Source organism: Triticum urartu, chromosome 7A (assembly GCF_056163025.1).
Source record: "Triticum urartu cultivar PI428250 chromosome 7A, HENAU_Tu73, whole genome shotgun sequence".
Taxonomy (NCBI): Eukaryota; Viridiplantae; Streptophyta; class Magnoliopsida; order Poales; family Poaceae; genus Triticum; species Triticum urartu.
Window position 1 is genome coordinate 629,664,711 of NC_141879.1, and position 20,269 is coordinate 629,684,979.

General features: G+C 44.7%; 2 protein-coding genes across 2 annotated transcripts in view; one reads left to right on the forward strand and one right to left on the reverse strand.

Annotated features, from left to right (window-relative positions):
• Positions 1–12,986: 12,986 nt before the first annotated feature.
• On the forward strand, positions 12,987–18,217 carry LOC125523725 (VIN3-like protein 2). Its single transcript, XM_048688789.2, has 4 exons — positions 12,987–13,191; positions 14,477–15,146; positions 16,009–16,316; positions 16,403–18,217. Exons 1-4 carry the CDS (start codon positions 13,170–13,172, stop codon positions 17,857–17,859), a joined length of 2,457 nt encoding a protein of 818 aa, XP_048544746.1. The 5' UTR covers positions 12,987–13,169; the 3' UTR covers positions 17,860–18,217.
• A 435-nt stretch (positions 18,218–18,652) lies between these two features.
• LOC125518113 (putative cysteine-rich receptor-like protein kinase 20) overlaps positions 18,653–20,269 on the reverse strand; it is a 74,817-nt gene continuing 73,200 nt past the window's right edge. The window contains 3 exon segments of the mRNA XM_087533185.1: positions 18,653–19,005; positions 19,143–19,300; positions 19,413–19,650. Coding sequence (XP_087389311.1) covers positions 18,668–19,005; positions 19,143–19,300; positions 19,413–19,650 — 734 coding nt within the window. The 3' untranslated portion in view covers positions 18,653–18,667.

Here is a 20,269-nt window from a genome sequence, read left to right on the forward strand (position 1 = left end):
TTTTAAGGATTAGAATCCTTAGGAATTTTTCCTACGTTGGTCGTTTGATTCGTAGGATTGAATACTATAGGATTCTTTCCTAAGGATTCATTTGTACTACATTTCACAAGAATTCTAACATCCACTTCAACCTCTTGGAAGAAATCCTTTGTTTTTTCCATGACACAATCAAACAAACTCAAATCCTATAGGGATCCAATGGACATGCCATTCCAATCCTACGTTTTTCCTATTCCTGTGTTTTTGCAATCCAATGAATCAAAGAGGCCCTTATATTATGGTTAAGACTTTAAGTTGAAGCTGTGGATGGTGAGGAGTTTGTATGCAGGATGAGAGTTTGTGTAGGATGGTGATGTTACAATTTGAATGATGTCCTTTCATTACCGTATATTTAACATCATAGCATGGCACGAGGGGTAGTTTTCTTCAAGATTGTGGTTGTTTACTGAAGGAAATATGCCCTAGAGGCAATAATAATGTTATTATTTTATTTCCTTATATCATGATAAATGTTTATTATTCATGCTAGAATTGTATTATCCGGAAACATAATACTTGTGTGAATACATAGACAAACCAAACGTCACTAGTATGCCTCTACTTGACTAGCTCATTAATCAAAGATGGTTATGTTTCCTAACCATAGATATGTGTTGTCATCTGATTAACGGGATCACATTATTAGGAGAATTATGTGATTGACATAACCCATTCCATTAGCTTAGCACCCGATCGTTTAGTATGTTGCTATTGCTTTCTTCATGACTTATACATGTTCCTATGACTATGAGATTATGCAACTCCCGTTTGCCGGAGGAACACTTTGTGTGCTACCAAACGTCACAACGTAACTGGGTGATTATAAAGGAGCTCTACAGGTGTCTCCAAAGGTACATGTTGGGTTGGCGTATTTCGAGATTAGGATTTGTCACTCCGATTGTCGGAGAGGTATCTCTGGGCCCTCTCGGTAATGCACATCACATAAGCCTTGCAAGCATTGCAACTAATGAGTTAGTTGTGAGATGATGTATTACGAAACGAGTAAAGAGACTTGCCGGTAACGAGATTGAACTAGGTATTGAGATACCGACGATCGAATCTCGGGCAAGTAAAATACCGATGACAAAGGGAACAACGTATGTTGTTATGTGGTCTGACCGATAAAGATCTTCGTAGAATATGTAGGAGCCAATATGAGCATCCAGGTTCCGCTATTGGTTATTGACCGGAGACGTGTCTCGGTCATGTCTACATTGTTCTCGAACCCGTAGGCGCACGCTTAAGGTTTCGATGACAGTTATATTATGAGTTTATGAGTTTTGATGTACCGAAGTTAGTTCGGAGTCCCGGATGTGATCACGGACATAACGAGGAGTCTCGAAATGGTCGAGACATAAAGATTGATATATTGGACGGCTATATTCGAACACCGGAAGTGTTCCGGGTGATTTCGGAGAAAACCGGAGAGCCGGAGGGTTACCGGAACCCTACCGGGAGAAGTAATGGGCCATATGGGCCTTGGTGGAGAGAGAGAAGGGTAGCCAGGGTGGGCCGCGCGCCTCCTCCCCCCTGGTCCGAATTGGACTAGGAGAGGGGGGCGGCGCCCCCCTTTCCCTCTCCCTCCCCACTTCTTTCCCCCTCCTAGTAGGAGTCCTACTCCTACTAGGAGGAGGACTCCTCCTTGGCGCGCCATAGAGGGCCGGCCGGCCTCCTCCCCTTGATCCTTTATATACGGGGGCAGGGGGCACCCCTTGACACACAAGTTGATCCACGTGATCATATTCTTAGTCGTGTGCGGTGCCCCCTTCCACCATAGTCCTCGATAATATTGTAGCGGTGCTTAGGCGAAGCCCTGCGACGGTAGTGCATCAAGATCGTCACCACGCCGTCGTGCTGACGGAACTCTTCCCCGACACTTTGCTGGATCGGAGTCTGGGGATCGCCATCGAGCTGAACGTGTGCTAAAACTCGGAGGTGTCGTAGTTTCGGTGCTTGATCGGTTGGGCCGTGAAGACGTACGACTACATCAACCGCGTTGTGCTAACGCTTCCGCTGTCGGTCTACAAGGGTACGTAGATCACACTCTCCCCTCTCGTTGCTATGCATCACCATGATCTTGCGTGTGCGTAGAATTTTTTTTGAAATTACTACGTTCCCCAACAGTGGTATCAGAGCCTAGGTTTTATGTGTTGATGTTATATGCACGAGTAGAACACAAGTGAGTTGTGGGCGATATAAGTCATACTGCTTACCAGCATGTCATACTTTGGTTCGGCGGTATTGTTGGACGAAGCGGCCCGGACCGACATTACGCGTACGCTTACGCGAGACCGGTTCTCCCGACGTGCTTTGCACAAAGGTGGCTAGCGGGTGACAGTTTCTCCAACTTTAGTTGAACCGAATGTGGCTACGCCCGGTCCTTGCAAAGGTTAAAACAGCACCAACTTGACAAACTATCGTTGTGGTTTTGATGCGTAGGTAAGATTGGTTCTTGCTTAAGCCCATAGAAGCCACGAAAAACTTGCAACAACAAAGTAGAGGACGTCTAACTTGTTTTTGCAGGGCATGTTGTGATGTGATATGGTCAAGACATGATGCTAAATTTTATTGTATGAGATGATCATGTTTTGTAACCAAGTTATCGGCAACTGGCAGGAGCCATATGGTTATCGCTTTATTGTATGCAATGCAATGGCGCTGTAATGCTTTACTTTATCACTAAGCGGTAGCGATAGTCGTGGAAGCATAAGATTGGCGAGACGACAACGATGCTACGATGGTGATCAAGGTGTCGCGCCGGTGACGATGGTGATCACGACGGTGCTTCGAAGATGGAGATCACAAGCACAAGATGATGATGGCCATATCATATCACTTATATTGATTGCATGTGATGTTTATCTTTTATGCATCTTATCTTGCTTTGATTGACGGTAGCATTTTAAGATGATCTCTCACTAATTATCAAGAAGTGTTCTCCCTGAGTATGCACCATTGCGAAAGTTCTTCGTGCTGAGACACCACGTGATGATCGGGTGTGATAGGCTCTACGTTCAAATACAACGGGTGCAAAACAGTTGCACATGCAGAATACTCAGGTTATACTTGACGAGCCAAGCATATACAGATATGGCCTCGGAACACAGAGACCGAAAGGTCGAGCGTGAATCATATAGTAGATATGATCAACATAGCGATGTTCACCAATGAAACTACTCCATCTCACGTGATGATCGGACATGGTTTAGTTGATTTGGATCACGTAATCACTTAGAGGATTAGAGGGATGTCTATCTAAGTGGGAGTTCTTTAGTAATATGATTAATTGAACCTAAATTTATCATGAACTTAGTACCTGATAGTATCTTGCTTGTTTATGTTCGATTGTAGATAGATGGCCCGTGCTATTGTTCCGTTGAATTTTAATGCGTTCCTTGAGAAAGCAAAGTTGAAAGATGATGGTAGCAATTACACGGACTGGGTCCGTAACTTGAGGATTATCCTCATTGCTGCACAGAAGAATTACGTCCTGGAAGCACCGCTGGGTGCCAGACCTGCTGCTGGAGCAACACCAGATGTTATGAATGTCTGGCAGAGCAAAGCTGATGACTACTCGATAGTTCAGTGTGCCATGCTTTACGGCTTAGAATCGGGACTTCAACGATGTTTTAAACGTCATGGAGCATATGAGATGTTCCAGGAGTTGAAGTTAATATTTCAAGCAAATGCCCGGATTGAGAGATATGAAGTCTCCAATAAGTTCTATAGCTGCAAGATGGAGGAGAACAGTTCTGTCAGTGAGCATATACTCAAAATGTCTGGGTATAATAATCACTTGATTCAATTGGGAGTTAATCTTCCAGATGATTGCGTCATTGACAGAATTCTCCAATCACTGCCACCAAGCTACAAGAGCTTCGTGATGAACTATAATATGCAAGGGATGAATAAGACTATTCCCGAGCTCTTCGCAATGCTGAAAGCTACGGAGGTAGAAATCAAAAAGGAGCATCAAGTGTTGATGGTCAATAAGACCACTAGTTTCAAGAAAAAGGGCAAAGGGAAGAAGAAGGGGAACTTCAAAAAGAACAGCAAGCAAGTTGCTACTCAAGAGAAGAAATCCAAACCTGGACCTAAGCCTGAAACTGAGTGCTTCTACTGCAAGCAGACTGGTCACTGGAAGCGGAACTGCCCCAAGTATTTGGTGGATAAGAAGGATGGCAAGGTGAACAAATGTATATGTGATATACATGTTATTAATGTGTACCTTACTAATGCTCGCAGTAGCACCTGGGTATTTGATACTGGTTCTGTTGCTAACATTTGCAACTCGAAACAGGGACTACGGATTAAGCGAAGATTAGCTAAGGACGAGGTGACGATGCGCGTAGGAAATGGTTCCAAAGTCGATGTGATCGCGGTCGGCACGCTACCTCTACATCTACCTTCGGGATTAGTATTAGACCTAAATAATTGTTATTTGGTGCCAGCGTTAAGCATGAACATTATATCTGGATCTTGTTTGATGCGAGACGGTTATTCATTTAAATCAGAGAATAATGGTTGTTCTATTTATATGAGTAATATCGTTTATGGTCATGCACCCTTAAAGAGTGGTCTATTCTTATTAAATCTCGATAGTAGTGACACACATATTCATAATGTTGAAGCAAAAAGATGCAGAGTTGATAATGATAGTGCAACTTATTTGTGGCACTGCCGTTTGGGTCATATCGGTGCAAAGCGCATGAAGAAACTCCATACTGATGGGCTTTTGGAACCACTTGATTATGAATCACTTGGTACTTGCGAACCGTGCCTTATGGGTAAGATGACAAAAATACCATTCTCCGGTACTATGGAGAGAGCAACATATTTGTTGGAAATCATACATACAGATGTATGTGGTCCGATGAATGTTGAGGCTCGTGGCGGATATCGTTATTTTCTCACCTTCACAGATGACTTAAGCAGATATGGGTATATCTACTTAATGAAACATAAGTCTGGAACATTTGAAAAGTTCAAAGAATTTCAGAGTGAAGTTGAAAATCATCGTAACAAGAAAATAAAATTCCTGCGATCTGATCGTGGAGGAGAATATTTGAGTTACGAGTTTGGTGTACATTTGAAACAATGCGGAATAGTTTCGCAACTCACGCCACCCGGAACACCACAGCGTAATGGTGTGTCCGAACGTACTAATCGTACTTTACTAGATATGGTGCGATCTATGATGTCTCTTACTGATTTACCGCTATCGTTTTGGGGTTATGCTCTAGAGACGGCCGCATTCGCGTTAAATAGGGCACCATCAAAATCCGTTGAGACGATGCCTTATGAACTATGGTTTGGCAAGAAACCAAAGTTGTCGTTTCTGAAAGTTTGGGGTTGCGATGCTTATGTGAAAAAGCTTCAACCTGATAAGCCCGAACCCAAATCGGAGAAATGTGTCTTCATAGGATATCCAAAGGAAAGTATTGGATACACCTTCTATCACAGATCCGAAGGCAACACTTTTGTTGCTAAATTCGGAAACTTTCTAGAGAAGGAGTTTCTCTCGAAAGAAGTGAGTGGGAGGAAAGTAGAACTTGATGAGGTAACTGTACCTGCTCCCTTATTGGAAAGTAGTACATCACAGAAACCAGTTTCTGTGACACCTACACCAATTAGTGAGGAAGCTAATGATGATGATCATGAAGCTTCAGAACAAGATACTACTGAACCTCGTAGATCAACCAGAGTAAGATCCGCACCAGAGTGGTACGGTAATCCTGTTCTGGAAGTCATGCTACTAGATCATGATGAACCTACGAACTATGGAGAAGCGATGGTGAACCCAGATTCAGCAAAATGGCTTGAAGCCATGAAATCTGAGATGGGATCCATGTATGAGAACAAAGTATGGACTTAGGTTGACTTGCCCAATGATCGGCAAGCAATTGAGAATAAATGGATCTTTAAGAAGAAGACTGACGCTGACAGTAATGTTACTGTCTACAAAGCTCGACTTGTCGCAAAAGGTTTTCGACAAGTTCAAGGGATTGACTACGATGAGACCTTCTCACCCGTAGCGATGCTTAAGTCTGTCCGAATCATGTTAGCAATTGCCGCATTTTTTGATTATGAAATTTGGCAGATGGATGTCAAAACTGCATTCCTGAATGGATTTCTGTAAGAAGAGTTGTATATGATGCAACCAGAAGGTTTTGTCGATCCAAAGGGAACTAACAAAGTGTGCAAGCTCCAGCGATCTATTTATGGACTGGTGCAAGCCTCTCGGAGTTGGAATAAATGCTTTGATAGTGTGATCAAAGCATTTGGTTTTATACAGACTTTTGGAGAAGCCTGTATTTACAAGAAAGTGAGTGGGAGCTCTGTAGCATTTCTGATATTATATGTGGATGACATATTACTAATTGGAAATGATATATAATTTCTGGATAGCATAAAGGGATACTTGAATAAGAGTTTTTCAATGAAAGACCTCGGTGAAGCTGCTTACATATTAGGCATTAAGATCTATAGAGATAGATCAAGACGCTTAATTGGACTTTCACAAAGCACATACCTTGACAAAGTTTTGAAGAAGTTCAAAATGGATCAAGCAAAGAAAGGGTTCTTGCCTGTGTTACAAGGTGTGAAGTTGAGTAAGACTCAATGCCCGACCACTGCAGAAGATAGAGAGAAAATGAAAGATGTTCCCTATGCTTCAGCCATAGGCTCTATCATGTATGCAATGCTGTGTACCAGACCTGATGTGTGCCTTGCTATAAGTCTAGCAGGGAGGTACCAAAGTAATCCAGGAGTGGATCACTGGACAGCAGTCAAGAACATCCTGAAATACCTGAAAAGGACTAAGGATATGTTTCTCGTTTATGGAGGTGACAAAGAGCTCATCGTAAATGGTTACGTTGATGCAAGCTTTGACACTGATCCGGACGATTCTAAATCACAAACCGGATACGTGTTTACATTAAACGGTGGAGCTGTCAGTTGGTGCAGTTCTAAACAAAGCGTCGTGGCGGGATCTACGTGTGAAGCTGAATACATATCTGCTTCGGAAGCAGCAAATGAAGGAGTCTGGATGAAGGAGTTCATATCCGATCTAGGTGTCATACCTAGTACATCGGGTCCAATGAAAATCTTTTGTGACAATACTGGTGCAAGCCTTGGCAAAGGAATCCAGATTTCACAAGAGAACCAAGCACATCAAGAGAAGCTTCAATTCCATCCGGGATCTAGTCCAGGTGGGAGACATAGAGATTTGCAAGATACATACGGATCTGAATGTAGCAGACCCGTTGACTAAGCCTCTTCCACGAGCAAAACATGATCAGCACCAAGGCTCCATGGGTGTTAGAATCATTACTGTGTAATCTAGATTATTTACTCTAGTGCAAGTGGGAGACTGAAGGAAATATGCCCTAGAGGCAATAATAAAGTTATTATTTATTTCCTTATATCATGATAAATGTTTATTATTCATGCTAGAATTGTATTAACCGGAAACATAATACATGTGTGAATACATAGACAAACAGAGTGTCACTAGTATGCCTCTACTTGACTAGCTCGTTAATCAAAGATGGTTATGTTTCCTAACCATGGACAAAGAGTTGTTATTTAATTAACGGGATCACATCATTAGGTGAATGATCTGATTGACATGACCCATTCCATTAGCTTAGCACCCGATCGTTTAGTATGTTGCTATTGCTTTCTTCATGACTTATACATGTTCCTATGACTATGAGATTATGCAACTCCCGTTTGCCGGAGGAACACTTTGTGTGCTACCAAACGTCACAACGTAACAGGGTGATTATAAAGGTGCTCTACAGGTGTCTCCAAAGGTACATGTTGGGTTGGCGTATTTCGAGATTAGGATTTGTCACTCCGATTGTCGGAGAGGTATCTCTGGGCCCTCTCGGTAATGCACATCACATAAGCCTTGCAAGCATTGCAACTAATGAGTTAGTTGTGAGATGATGTATTACGGAACGAGTAAAGAGACTTGCCGGTAACGAGATTGAACTAGGTATTGAGATACCGACGATCGAATCTCGGGCAAGTAACATACCGATGACAAAGGGAACAACGTATGTTGTTATGCGGTCTGACCGATAAAGATCTTCGTAGAATATGTAGGAACCAATATGAGCATCCAGGTTCCGCTATTGGTTATTGACCGAAGACGTGTCTCGGTCATGTCTACATTGTTCTCGAACCGTAGGGTCCGCACGCTTAATGTTACGATGACAATTTCATTATGAGTTTATGTATTTTGATGTACCGAAGGTTGTTCGGAGTCCCGGATGTGATCATGGACATGACGAGGAGTCTCGAAATGGTCGAGACATAAAGATCGATATATTGGAAGCCTATATTTGGATATCGGAATCGTTCCGGGTGAAATCGAGATTTTACCGGAGTACCGGGGGGTTACCGGAACCCCCCCGGGGGTTATTGGGCCTACATGGGCCCTAAGGGAGAAGAGGAAAGGAGGCAAGAGGTGGTCGCGCGCCCCTCCCCTCCCTAGTCCGAATAGGACAAGGAGAGGGGGGTGGCGCCCCCCTTTCCTTTCCCTCTTCCTCCTCTTTCCCACTTCTCCTTCTCCAACTAGGAAAGAAGGGAGTCCTACTCCCGGTGGGAGTAGGACTCCCCCTTGGCGCGCCCTCCTTGGCCGGCCGCCCCCTCCCCTTGGCTCCTTTATATACGGGGGTAGGGGGCACCCTAGGACACACAAGTTGATCTTCATGATCGTTCCTTAGCCGTGTGCGGTGCCCCCCTCCACCATATTCCACCTCGGTCATATTGTAACGGTGCTTAGGCGAAGCCCTGCGACGGTTGAACATCAAGATCGTCACCACGCCGTCGTGCTGACGGAACTCCTCCCCGAAGCTTTGCTGGATCGGAGCCCGGGGAGCGTCATCGAGCTGAACGTGTGCCAAGAACTCAGAGGTGCCGGAGTAACGGTGCTTGGATCGGTTGGACCGGGAAGACGTACGACTACTTCCTCTACGTTGCGTCAATGCTTCCGCTTCGGTCTACGAGGGTACGTAGACAACACTCTCCCCTCTCGTTGCTATGCATCACCATGATCTTGCGTGTGCGTAGGAAAATTTTGAAATTACTACGTTCCCCAACAGGAGGAACACTTTGTGTGCTACCAAACGTCACAACGTAACTGGGTGATTATAAAGGAGCTCTACAGGTGTCTCCAAAGGTACATGTTGGGTTGGCGTATTTCGAGATTAGGATTTGTCACTCCGATTGTCGGAGAGGTATCTCTGGGCCCTCTCGGTAATGCACATCACATAAGCCTTGCAAGCATTGCAACTAATGAGTTAGTTGTGAGATGATGTATTACGAAATGAGTAAAGAGACTTGCCGGTAACGAGATTGAACTAGGTATTGAGATACCGACGATCGAATCTCGGGCAAGTAAAATACCAATGACAAAGGGAACAACGTATGTTGTTATGCGGTCTGACCGATAAAGATCTTCGTAGAATATGTAGGAGCCAATATGAGCATCCAGGTTCCACTATTGGTTATTGACCGGAGACGTGTCTCGGTCATGTCTACATTGTTCTCGAACCCGTAGGCGCACGCTTAAGGTTTCGATGACAGTTATATTATGAGTTTATGAGTTTTGATGTACCGAAGTTAGTTCGGAGTCCCGGATGTGATCACGGACATAACGAGGAGTCTCGAAATGGTCGAGACATAAAGATTGATATATTGGACGGCTATATTCGGACACCGGAAGTGTTCCGGGTGATTTCGGAGAAAACCGGAGAGCCGGAGGGTTACCGGAACCCTACCGGGAGAAGTAATGGGCCATATGGGCCTTGGTGGAGAGAGAGAAGGGTAGCCAGGGTGGGCCGCGCGCCTCCTCCCCCCTGGTCCGAATTGGACTAGGAGAGGGGGGCGGCGCCCCCCTTTCCCTCTCCCTCCCCACTTCTTTCCCCCTCCTAGTAGGAGTCCTACTCCTACTAGGAGGAGGACTCCTCCTTGGCGCGCCATAGAGGGCCGGCCGGCCTCCTCCCCTTGATCCTTTATATACGGGGGCAGGGGGCACCCCTTGACACACAAGTTGATCCACGTGATCATATTCTTAGTCGTGTGCGGTGCCCCCTTCCACCATAGTCCTCGATAATATTGTAGCGGTGCTTAGGCGAAGCCCTGCGACGGTAGTGCATCAAGATCGTCACCACGCCGTCGTGCTGACGGAACTCTTCCCCGACACTTTGCTGGATCGGAGTCTGGGGATCGCCATCGAGCTGAACGTGTGCTAAAACTCGGAGGTGTCGTAGTTTCGGTGCTTGATCGGTTGGGCCGTGAAGACGTACGACTACATCAACCGCGTTGTGCTAACGCTTCCGCTGTCGGTCTACAAGGGTACGTAGATCACACTCTCCCCTCTCGTTGCTATGCATCACCATGATCTTGCGTGTGCGTAGGATTTTTTTTGAAATTACTACGTTCCCCAACATTTACGTGGTTAGAATTTTGAGTATACATGCTTTGCATTCTTGACAAAACCAGTACTGCAAATACCGGAGTGAACTTGTCAAAACATTCAGGTATGAAACATGAGGGGGTGAAAAATGATGATAATGAGATTAGGTAACAAGTAGGGACTGCATAATGTCTGGGTCAAAAGATGTATAGGTAAAGAGTTAATGTGGTAAAATATATTTCTGGAGTAGAACTGGTATGACTACAAGATTGGTCTGTGGTACATGGCCGAGAATTGCCAATTCTGGATTTCGTAAGCAAATACTATTAGGAAACCACTAGACAAATGAAGTAATGCCTACATATGGCATGGAACCCCTAAAAAACATATGGCATGGATACTGCGTAGGCTTGTTCGGTTAATCCTCCATGGTGGGTCTCTCTGCTAGAAGCTGGGCAATGCACCGACTGTCAGAGGAACAACATGAAGGTGACCATGGTGGGCGTCCGTGCCGGATCTGGTTCTGAGAACACACATGCATAACCTATTCTCCGGAGAGCCCGACACCCTCAAATGCTGGCTCCCGCCCGAATCTGTGATGCGGATGAGAGGCTGGTTGTGCATCCATGGCCCGTTCGTACTACTGGATGCCAGCAACGTGGTTCAGCAACGCCGGGTATGTCTCATTTGAACTCATGAATCTGTACAGACGAGCCTGAAAGTGGATGAATGGAGAAGGAGATTAATATTTGGTGGATCTATAATAAGGAGGACTAGAAACTTGGCAACCGAATCCAGCCTCACATGGCCGAGAGGATGGTGTAGTCATGTGGTTTGGGGAGATTTCCGGCATGGAGGGCAAGAGGGCGGTGGAGCGTGTATGGCCGTCGAGAAAGGAGGGGACAGAGGAAGGGGACGCCGGCTTTGACACACGCCGGTGGATCAGAATCTTGCACGGGACGGCTCAAATCGTGCGCGGCCGTCTGAGCCGGGTAAGTCAGGCAAACGACGTCCCTGCACACGTGTGGGCCACATGCGCAGAATAACTATGGAATACGTAATATATACCTGTGCCTCTACGCTGACAGGTGAGGATCTCGGAGGGAAAGGATGAGTCAGATAACGAGCACACCTGTGCTCGTGCTCAGAAGAGCACTTTCGACGTTACTACCCATTATAGCTAGTCTGAATTTAACTTCCAATATATTATTTTCTATTTTATAATTCATTTTAATATTATATTCATTCAAATCTCAACATTTCCACTACACTCATCTCAACAACATTTAAATGCATAATTTTAAATTTCATTGATTCAAATTGAGACCACATTTGCGCAAGAAATCCAACCCAAAGCAACAACATAGAAATCCGAAAGGCAATAATATATAATGTAGTTCACCATCACACTGCATGGAAACTTGATTAATATGCCGATCCATCACAGTATCATACGCAACCTTAGTCTATGAATACACAAGAACACCAAGGGTCTTATAACTAAATGGATCCTTGATGAATGCTTGCTAAATACACCCTTGAATGAATGTTTTCCAAAAATGCCCTTCAATGAATGTGTACTAAAAAGACCCTCGTCATGGGGGTTTGTGAACTCCGACGCGCATTCGATGGGTTTGTTGAGATGGGAGTTTCTGTCGTGCGCAGTTGTATTTTACTTTAAAATCATCCTACTAATCTATCGATGCCGCGATGGTCTGACACGACACCAGGGATCGATAATGACCCCTTGGTTGTTGCCTACTTATAGAATCTCTCACCTGCCCTTAATCTTAACCCTCCAGAACTCAACCCCCCGCGACTGAACTCCAATAATCTTTAGGTATTGGGAGGCCTGTAACTAGTGCAATGCCTAAATGTAACACCCAATTTTTTCTTTGCAAGCTACTCCCCCCTTCCATCTATATAGGGTCTAATGTGTTTTTCGAGGCTAACTTTGACCAAATATTAGAGAAATAATACATGACATGCAACATACACAAAGCACACCGTTAAATTCGTGTGTGAAAGGAGCTTTCAATGATATATTTTTCACATTGTGCATGTCATGTACTATTAATCTTGTCAATAGTCAAAGACGGTCTTAAAAAACGCATTAGTCCCTATATAGATGGAAGGAGGGAGTATTTTGAAAATATTCTTTGCTATTTCTCCCACCTTTTGCACACATAAGACCTCATTTCTAATTAACTTCAAAAACATCTTGTCCAAACTCAAACCACATTTGCGCAAGAAAAATTCAACCAAAAGCACAACAAGGAGTATATAGAACATTCAAAAGTAACAACATGGATCATAGCTCATCATCATACCCGCACTAAAACTTGATTGCCGGAATGATCCACCATAGTACGAAATGCAACATTATTCGCAAAAAAAAGTATCAAATGCAACATAGTCTGTAAATACGAGATAACATCAGGGGTGTTACAGCTAAAAAGGACCACACGATGAATGTGTGCCAAAAGCACCCTTTGCCATTGGTTTGCCAACCCCGACGCATTCGGAGGTTTGTGGGGTTTCTGTCGTGTCGTGTGCCGAAGTGAAGAGGCGCCGGAGAAGTGGCAGGCAGACAGACCCGCCATGTGAGTGAGAGTGAGAGCGAGAGCCGGAGAAGCGAGACCACTCCTCTCCTCTCCTCTCCTCCGCCCCCGTCCCCCTCCACGATCCGCGGCTCCACGCCATGGCCTCCTCCCTCTACTCCGGTCAGCGCCGACCCCGCGACCCCCCCGCTTCCCCCCCCTCTACATTTCCGCCTACTTTTTTCCTGGGATGTTTTTTTTTCCTGGCCAAGCTCTATGGAGGTGCCCGCAATCCGCCGGCGGGCTCGTCAGGCGGCCGATTCCCGACGCGATCGGCGACGATCCTGTTCTGCATGCTCTTTTGGGAGGGGGGATTGGCCCCTGCCCCCTGGGTCGGCTGCGAGCTAGGGCTTGTCCTCGAGAAGCCGAAATCGCGCCGATTCTCGCCCGCGTCTGCCCGTTTCTGCCCGGTCCGGTCGCGGATTTGAGGCCGTGCGAATCGCCATGGTTGCGATTCCTGCAATGTGCGTGTAGAATTTCGCCGCCCGGTCGCAAACTAGGGCTCGTCTGTGGGTAGTCTGTCAGTGTAGTACACTAGTACTGTAGTATCGTCACCTTGATGAAATTGATGGGCAAGAAACGAGAAAGGTTTGCTCATTTCTCGATGCTCTGTTCGTGTGCGTGCGGTTATCGTTCCCGCATTGTGTTTTCTCTGCTTTTGGTATATGTCATTTGCGCATTTACTTGTCAGGATTCAGAAATGCATATATGATTTTTACTGTCCATAACCCATTTGAGAAGGGGTAAGGTTGGTCGGTTGCGTGCCGGGTTTCTTTGCTGCATTAGAAGTTGTGTCAGGCAGAATTTGCTGACCGTTGAATGGATATTGGAGTTACCCAGCACATGATTCGTGTTATAATGTGATCTTATTGCAATTACATGATTATTATTGATTTTCATCAGCATTTGGGGAGAAATGCTATCCATTCCTTCTCAGTTAGTGTAAATTGCTCGGCAAGGACATGATCTCATTGGCCACATCCAGTGAGTAGTGCACATCACATATTTTTTATGCCTGCATACATGATTAAACTCAGGATAATGCACATTATCACTGAAGATACATAAATAAATCATTTTTGGACCATGTTTCCTTTTACTTCATAACGTCTTCTTTAGAAGAATAATGTATACTAAAGACGCATTGCACATTACTGATTCTGCTTCATATAACATGTTCTCCTTTTAGTATAAGACATTATGTCTAGCCCGCAAGCTTATATGTATTTAGTGTACCTTTAACTTAAGGCAACCAACTATTATGTTCTTGAAGAGATCTGCGATACTCCTACTGTTTATTTCCTCCACTATATGTTGGATAACAACATATTGTTGGTTACCAGTCTGCCAATACTTTGAGAATATTCCGAATTTTTTTGTCAGAAACTGTAACATTTTGGTTCTCCAGGATGTATTGCTGATCCAGATAGATGCCGCTTGCTGAGTGTCGATGCAAAGAGAGAACTTGTCCTTCAATTATCGAAGTGTCCGCATATTGCACTTGGATTGCTACATGAATGGACAAGCCATGATATCAAGCAGATTCTCTTCTCTGTGTTATGTAGAGAAAAAAAATATGAAGGGGTATCAAAGAAAATAATGCTAAAGTATCTCTTCCAAGCTGTGAACGGGGAGCCTTCTGGCCGTGGTAAACGTGTATCCAAGTCAGACCCTGAGCAAAACTCAAGCACTCTCCAGTTCTCTCACAAAAAACTGAGAAAGAATGATGCTACACTGCTTCCAGTTATTGCCAGCACTCCAGTAACAGCTGGTGTAAGTGCACCAACAAACAGTGCATGCCAAAATTCAGCTTGCAGGGCTAGTCTTAATCCAGCGGATAAATTTTGCAGACGTTGCTCATGCTGCATCTGTTTTAAGTATGACGACAATAAGGATCCTAGCCTCTGGCTGTCCTGCAATTCAGACCAACCCTTGCAGGGAGAGTCATGTGGTTTGTCATGCCACTTGGAATGTGCACTCGGGGATGAAAGATCCGGAATTCTGCAGAGTGGACAGTCAAAGAAACTTGATGGTTCTTATCACTGCATCCACTGCGGGAAACAAAATGATTTACTTGGGTATTTCTCTGAAACACTTTCCAGTTATATGTTTGTATTCTAATGTTAGAATTAGTCAGACATATCTGTTTCAGTACTTGGGCTCCCAGTCTTACTTGTTAGCTGCCTTATCGCATCATTTTTGTCCTCGCAAATCTCACAATGATTGACAAATTCAGAATGGGTCAGCTTTTAGCCTAAAATTTACCATATAAATAACCAGTGTAACATATATGTTGTGTAGAGTTGGTACGCGAGTGTCGCAATAATGTCTCTTTAGTTGTCGATCTGAGCTGTCTAGATTCAGTACAGTGGTTAAGATAACTATTTGTTTCTGCTACTATAAGATTATTTCTCATTTATATGTTAGGCTTTTTAGTTATGGTAATTAAGTGAAATAAAAAGAGTGGGGCCAAATTCTTACTATGCACCCACAGTAACTTCATTTTTTTAACAGCGTGGTTTATATTTTCACCTTGTGATTTATACTTGTTCGTAAGCTCCCATCAGGCCGTACTTGTTCGTAATCACCCCACCCTGATTCATAATTTTACTTGGGGTGCTAGAGTGTCTTCCTTATACCTCTCTGTTTGTGAATAATAGTCAGGATACCCTTGCTATGTATGCTTCCATAAAGATAATGTCAAAATGGACGGAAAGAAACAGTAGTACTTGGCATGGTTGAATAACAAAGTTGGTCGGGGATGAGTTATTTTCTCAGCATTTTATCTGTAAACATCTGAATGATAAAGCGTTTTCAGGAATTTGATTTGTTTTTTCCAGTGGGAAATGGTCCTATCAACCGGAAGACCTAATCTGTATATTAGAGAGAATGCAAGCAAGTATAGTTATTAAGGATGACCATGTAATTTCATTTTCTCAGGTGCTGGAAGAAACAACTATTGATAGCAAAAGATGCTCGGAGGTCTGATGTGTTGTGCCATCGGATATCTCTTTGTCATAAGCTCCTCGCATCCACTAAGAAGTACTTGGTCCTCCATGAGTTTGTGGATACAGCATTGAAGAAGCTGGAGGGCGAGCTTGGTCCGATTACTGGCCTTGAAGATAAGGGCCGGGGAATTGTTGGTCGTCTTGTTGTAGGTGCTGAAGTTCAGAAGCTTTGCAGCTGCGCCATAGAGACTCTGGAATCTATGTTATCTGGTGCATTAACAGCTGAGTCACAAACCCGGAGTAAGTTCCATGCTTCCTTTTTTTCCCTCATGCATGTATGCCTGTAATTGAAATGAATGCTTATGCACATATCACTTGTAATTCAGGTTCTTCTGTGGTACCATCCAACTTCATAAAGCTTGTGGATATATCCCATGAATCTGTCACTGTAGTTTTTGACCTGGATGCATGCCCCATGCTCTCTCAAGGTTTAACTGGCTTTAACCTGTGGCACCGGAAGGCCAGCGAGGAACATTATCCCTCAAACCCAACAGGCATAGTACCGACGCCATCGACAATGCTAGTGGTCAGAGGACTTGCTCCATGTACGTGCTATGTCATCAAGGTTGTTGCATTCACCAACTCAAAGGAGATTGGGTCGTGGGAAGTCAGGACAAATACCATTAACTGCCCCAAGGAAATGGATGCAAAAGATTCGATGCCAGGGGATGCTGGAAAAGATCTGAATAACACAAGCGCGAAGACAAACAGCAGTGGTCTGTCAAATCCTTCTTCTGAAGACGTGGAATCGTACAATGACAGTAGCACTTCTACCGATCTCAGCAGGTCGCCGGAGAGCGACGTTGAATACTGGACAAGTCTTGAAAAGGCACCTCATCGCCGCAATGAAGCCGCCGGTGACTCGCGAGATCTTCAAACAGGTGTTGCTGGGGGAACTGAAGTCGACAAGCTGGAGGAAGCTCCTAGGGGTTCACCATCAGCTCTAGACGACGACGACGACGAAGAGGAACCCAGTTCAGCTGCTGAAGCAGCTTTGCCAAAGAGGCCGTCAGAGTTGATGGTGTGCAGCCGGGAAGCTCTGAAGCAAAACCTGGCGACGATCTGCTCAGGGATTGCATCGCAGGAGCACACTGGAAGCGAGTCGGTTGCTCCACCCGAACACCACGGCTCACCGCCATGCGTCACGCAGGAAGGGACTGAGAACCGCAAGGGGGTTTCTGCAAGGTCAGTTCAAGCAAAGTCCGATGACCATATTCCTCAAGATGACAGTTCGAAGGCTGAAACGGAGGACCCTGGGAGTCTGTCATGCAAAGGAACCCCTGCTGGGAAATCCGAGGGCGGTGGATACAATGATGATGGACCTTCAGAGCCCCACACATCTGCTCAAGCGCCTCCTCTTCGGAAGCCGTCGAACTTGCCGCAGCGTCGCGAGCAGGGGGTCTCACCGGAGAACGCGCCGGGTTCGCCGGTTCCTGTAGCAGGGAATGGGAGCAAGCCAAAGAACGACGGCCGTGTTCCTCAACCTTGCCCTGTGAAACCTGTGCCAGAGCCAGGAAAACCCGAGGACGCGGCGCGCACGGACACGGACGCCTATGTGTACTGTGTCAAGGTGATCAGGTGGCTGGAGTGCGAGGGCTACGTCGAGGCCGGCTTCAGGGTGAAGTTCCTGACGTGGCTGAGCCTGCGGGCGACCCGGCACGAGAAGAGGGTGGTCAGCGTGTTTGTGGACGCCTTCATCGACGACCCTGCGAGCCTCGCCGGCCAGCTAAGCGACACCTTCTCCGAGGCCATCTACAGCAAGAGGCCGCCCATGGCGCCGTAGACGTAGTCTCTGCGTGGAACTTGAGCGCCGTTGGGAGCAACGGAGATCTTCTTTTGTGAATGGAAAGATAAGGGGAGTTTCTTCTTCTTTTGGAGTGACAAAAAGATAAGGGGAGCTGCCATCATCTACTGTTAGATATAACTAGCTAACCCTTGCACCAGTTTCTCACTGGAACCTTATGCACTGTATAACCGTTATGTTTTGTTAACTCCCCATTCCCCTCCATTGAAAGTTAAACACACCTTAAGCAGCATGAAGCACCAGGAACTTTGCAATCTGGGACAACGCTTGTTTCGAAATCTTGACGTGTTTTTGTAAGTGTGTGCTGCTTGCCAAGTTGAAGTTTGATGATTTTCAAGTTTTTTTTTCCTTTCCATTTTTTGACAGCTTGATGATTCTCGAGCTGAATGTGCTGGCCAAGTATCAGTGTTGGTTTGCCTCGCATGTTCTCAGGAAGATTTGATCCAGCGTGAGATTCTGAGATCACTGTCTCTGGATACTGTAGAAAATAGGACCAGACGTTTGCAGTGATGATCATATAGTAGTGCTGTATAGTGCAGGGCTGCAAACACTTCCTCACCTTCCAACCATAGGAACAAGTTTCTTTCCACTACCATAGGAACAAGTTTCTTTCCACTAGCAAAACTGGTCTTAACATCTGAAATCTGAACTATACTATAGGAACAAGTTTCTTTCCACTAGCAAAACTGGTCTTAACATCTGAAATCTGAACATCGCTCTGGACAATAAAAAGGCCATGATCCTTCCTCACCTTCCAACCATATGGCATTGAACATCTTTCATCGCATCAAACCTCCGGGTCTACAATGATCCGAACCCTAGTCAGCAAAGTGGCTGAACTTGTTATGGTTATGTCCACCGTCCTGCTTGACTGGCTCATATATGTATCTTCACCAGCACTCCCTTCACTCAGCACGGCAGGCTGCTTAGGCTCCATTGGTAGCCTTATGCTTTCCGAGCTCAACATTGCAGCAACGTCAGTCATGGTGGGCCGATCTGCTGGATCTTCCTGAGCACAGAGCAGTGCCACCTGAGCACATCGTGTTATCTCAGCGACTTCATATCTGTTCCCTAGAGACGGATCCACGAGCTCATGCAGCCTTCTGTCCTTCCACAGACACCAGGCTTGAAATGTTTTTCAGTAGATTAATTTGATGTTACAGAATTGCAATGTGAATCCAGACTCATAGATTAAATATTAGCACAAACAGTCATGAGTATAGAATTGTGATAGTTGCTGCTTGAAATCCATTTATGTTCACTTACATCTCGTACAAGATCGCCAACGGTATCCCCTCGCTTGTCGAGTATGGTGTTCTTTCGTCCGCTAATGGTCTCCAGAACCAAGATGCCAAAGCTGAAGACATCTGTCTTCAGTGAGTAAACTGCTCGAGATGCATACTCCGGAGCAATGTAACCACTGGAAAATAGCGGAAAAAGCAGAGACCAAAACTGCAATATTAGCACATTTGAACACAGAATAATGGAACTTGTAATGACTGAAAAACCAGGAAGCAGGCAGCTTCATATACCTAGTGCCCACCACCCTGCTTGTACGCTCTTCTGTTACGTCTGAACAGAGTGTTTGAGCTGATCCAAAATCAGAAATCTTTGGGGTCATGTCACATTCCAAGAGAATATTATTCGGTTTCAAGTCCCTATGGACAATATGTAACATAGAGTGCTTGTGCAGGTAAACAAGCCCCTCTACCAACCCCTTGATTATTTTGAGTCTCTTAGACCAGTCTAGCAATTGTCCTTTTATCCTGTCTGTGGAATATTGAAACAGCAAGCCTTTAGATAACATAACTTTTACATATATTCTGCTCTAAATCAAATCATCACAGTTTAAAGCAATTACAACAGAAAACAAGAACATAGCAGATCAGTAACTGTCAATAAGTTTGTTCACATATTTACTCAGAAGCACGTCTTAAAATAACGAAAAAACTAACGCCCACACATGTGGTATTTTGCACATCGCCCACACGCCTCCATCATCACTCATTTTGCCACGTATGAACAGATGACATCAGCAGGAATCTTTTTGGTTTCGGTTTAAAAATGTTTTATCTCCTAATTAAAAAATCAAATTAAAAATCTGTTTTCATCATTAAATTCATCTCGACGAGATCTTCAAAACTAGACCCCATGTTGATATGTTTCGACGAATTTTTTTTGCCCAAAAGTTGGCATGATGTTTACACTGTAGTTGCCATAGTGATTAAACTAAAGTTGCCATGTGGCAATTTTAGTTTGTAGAGCATGACAATTTTAGTTTTTTGATGATGGCAATTCAAGTACTTTGACCATGAAAATTATTTTTTGTATGAACCGTGGCAATTTTAAGTGCATGTATCATGGCAATTTTAGTTTATGGTTCATGACA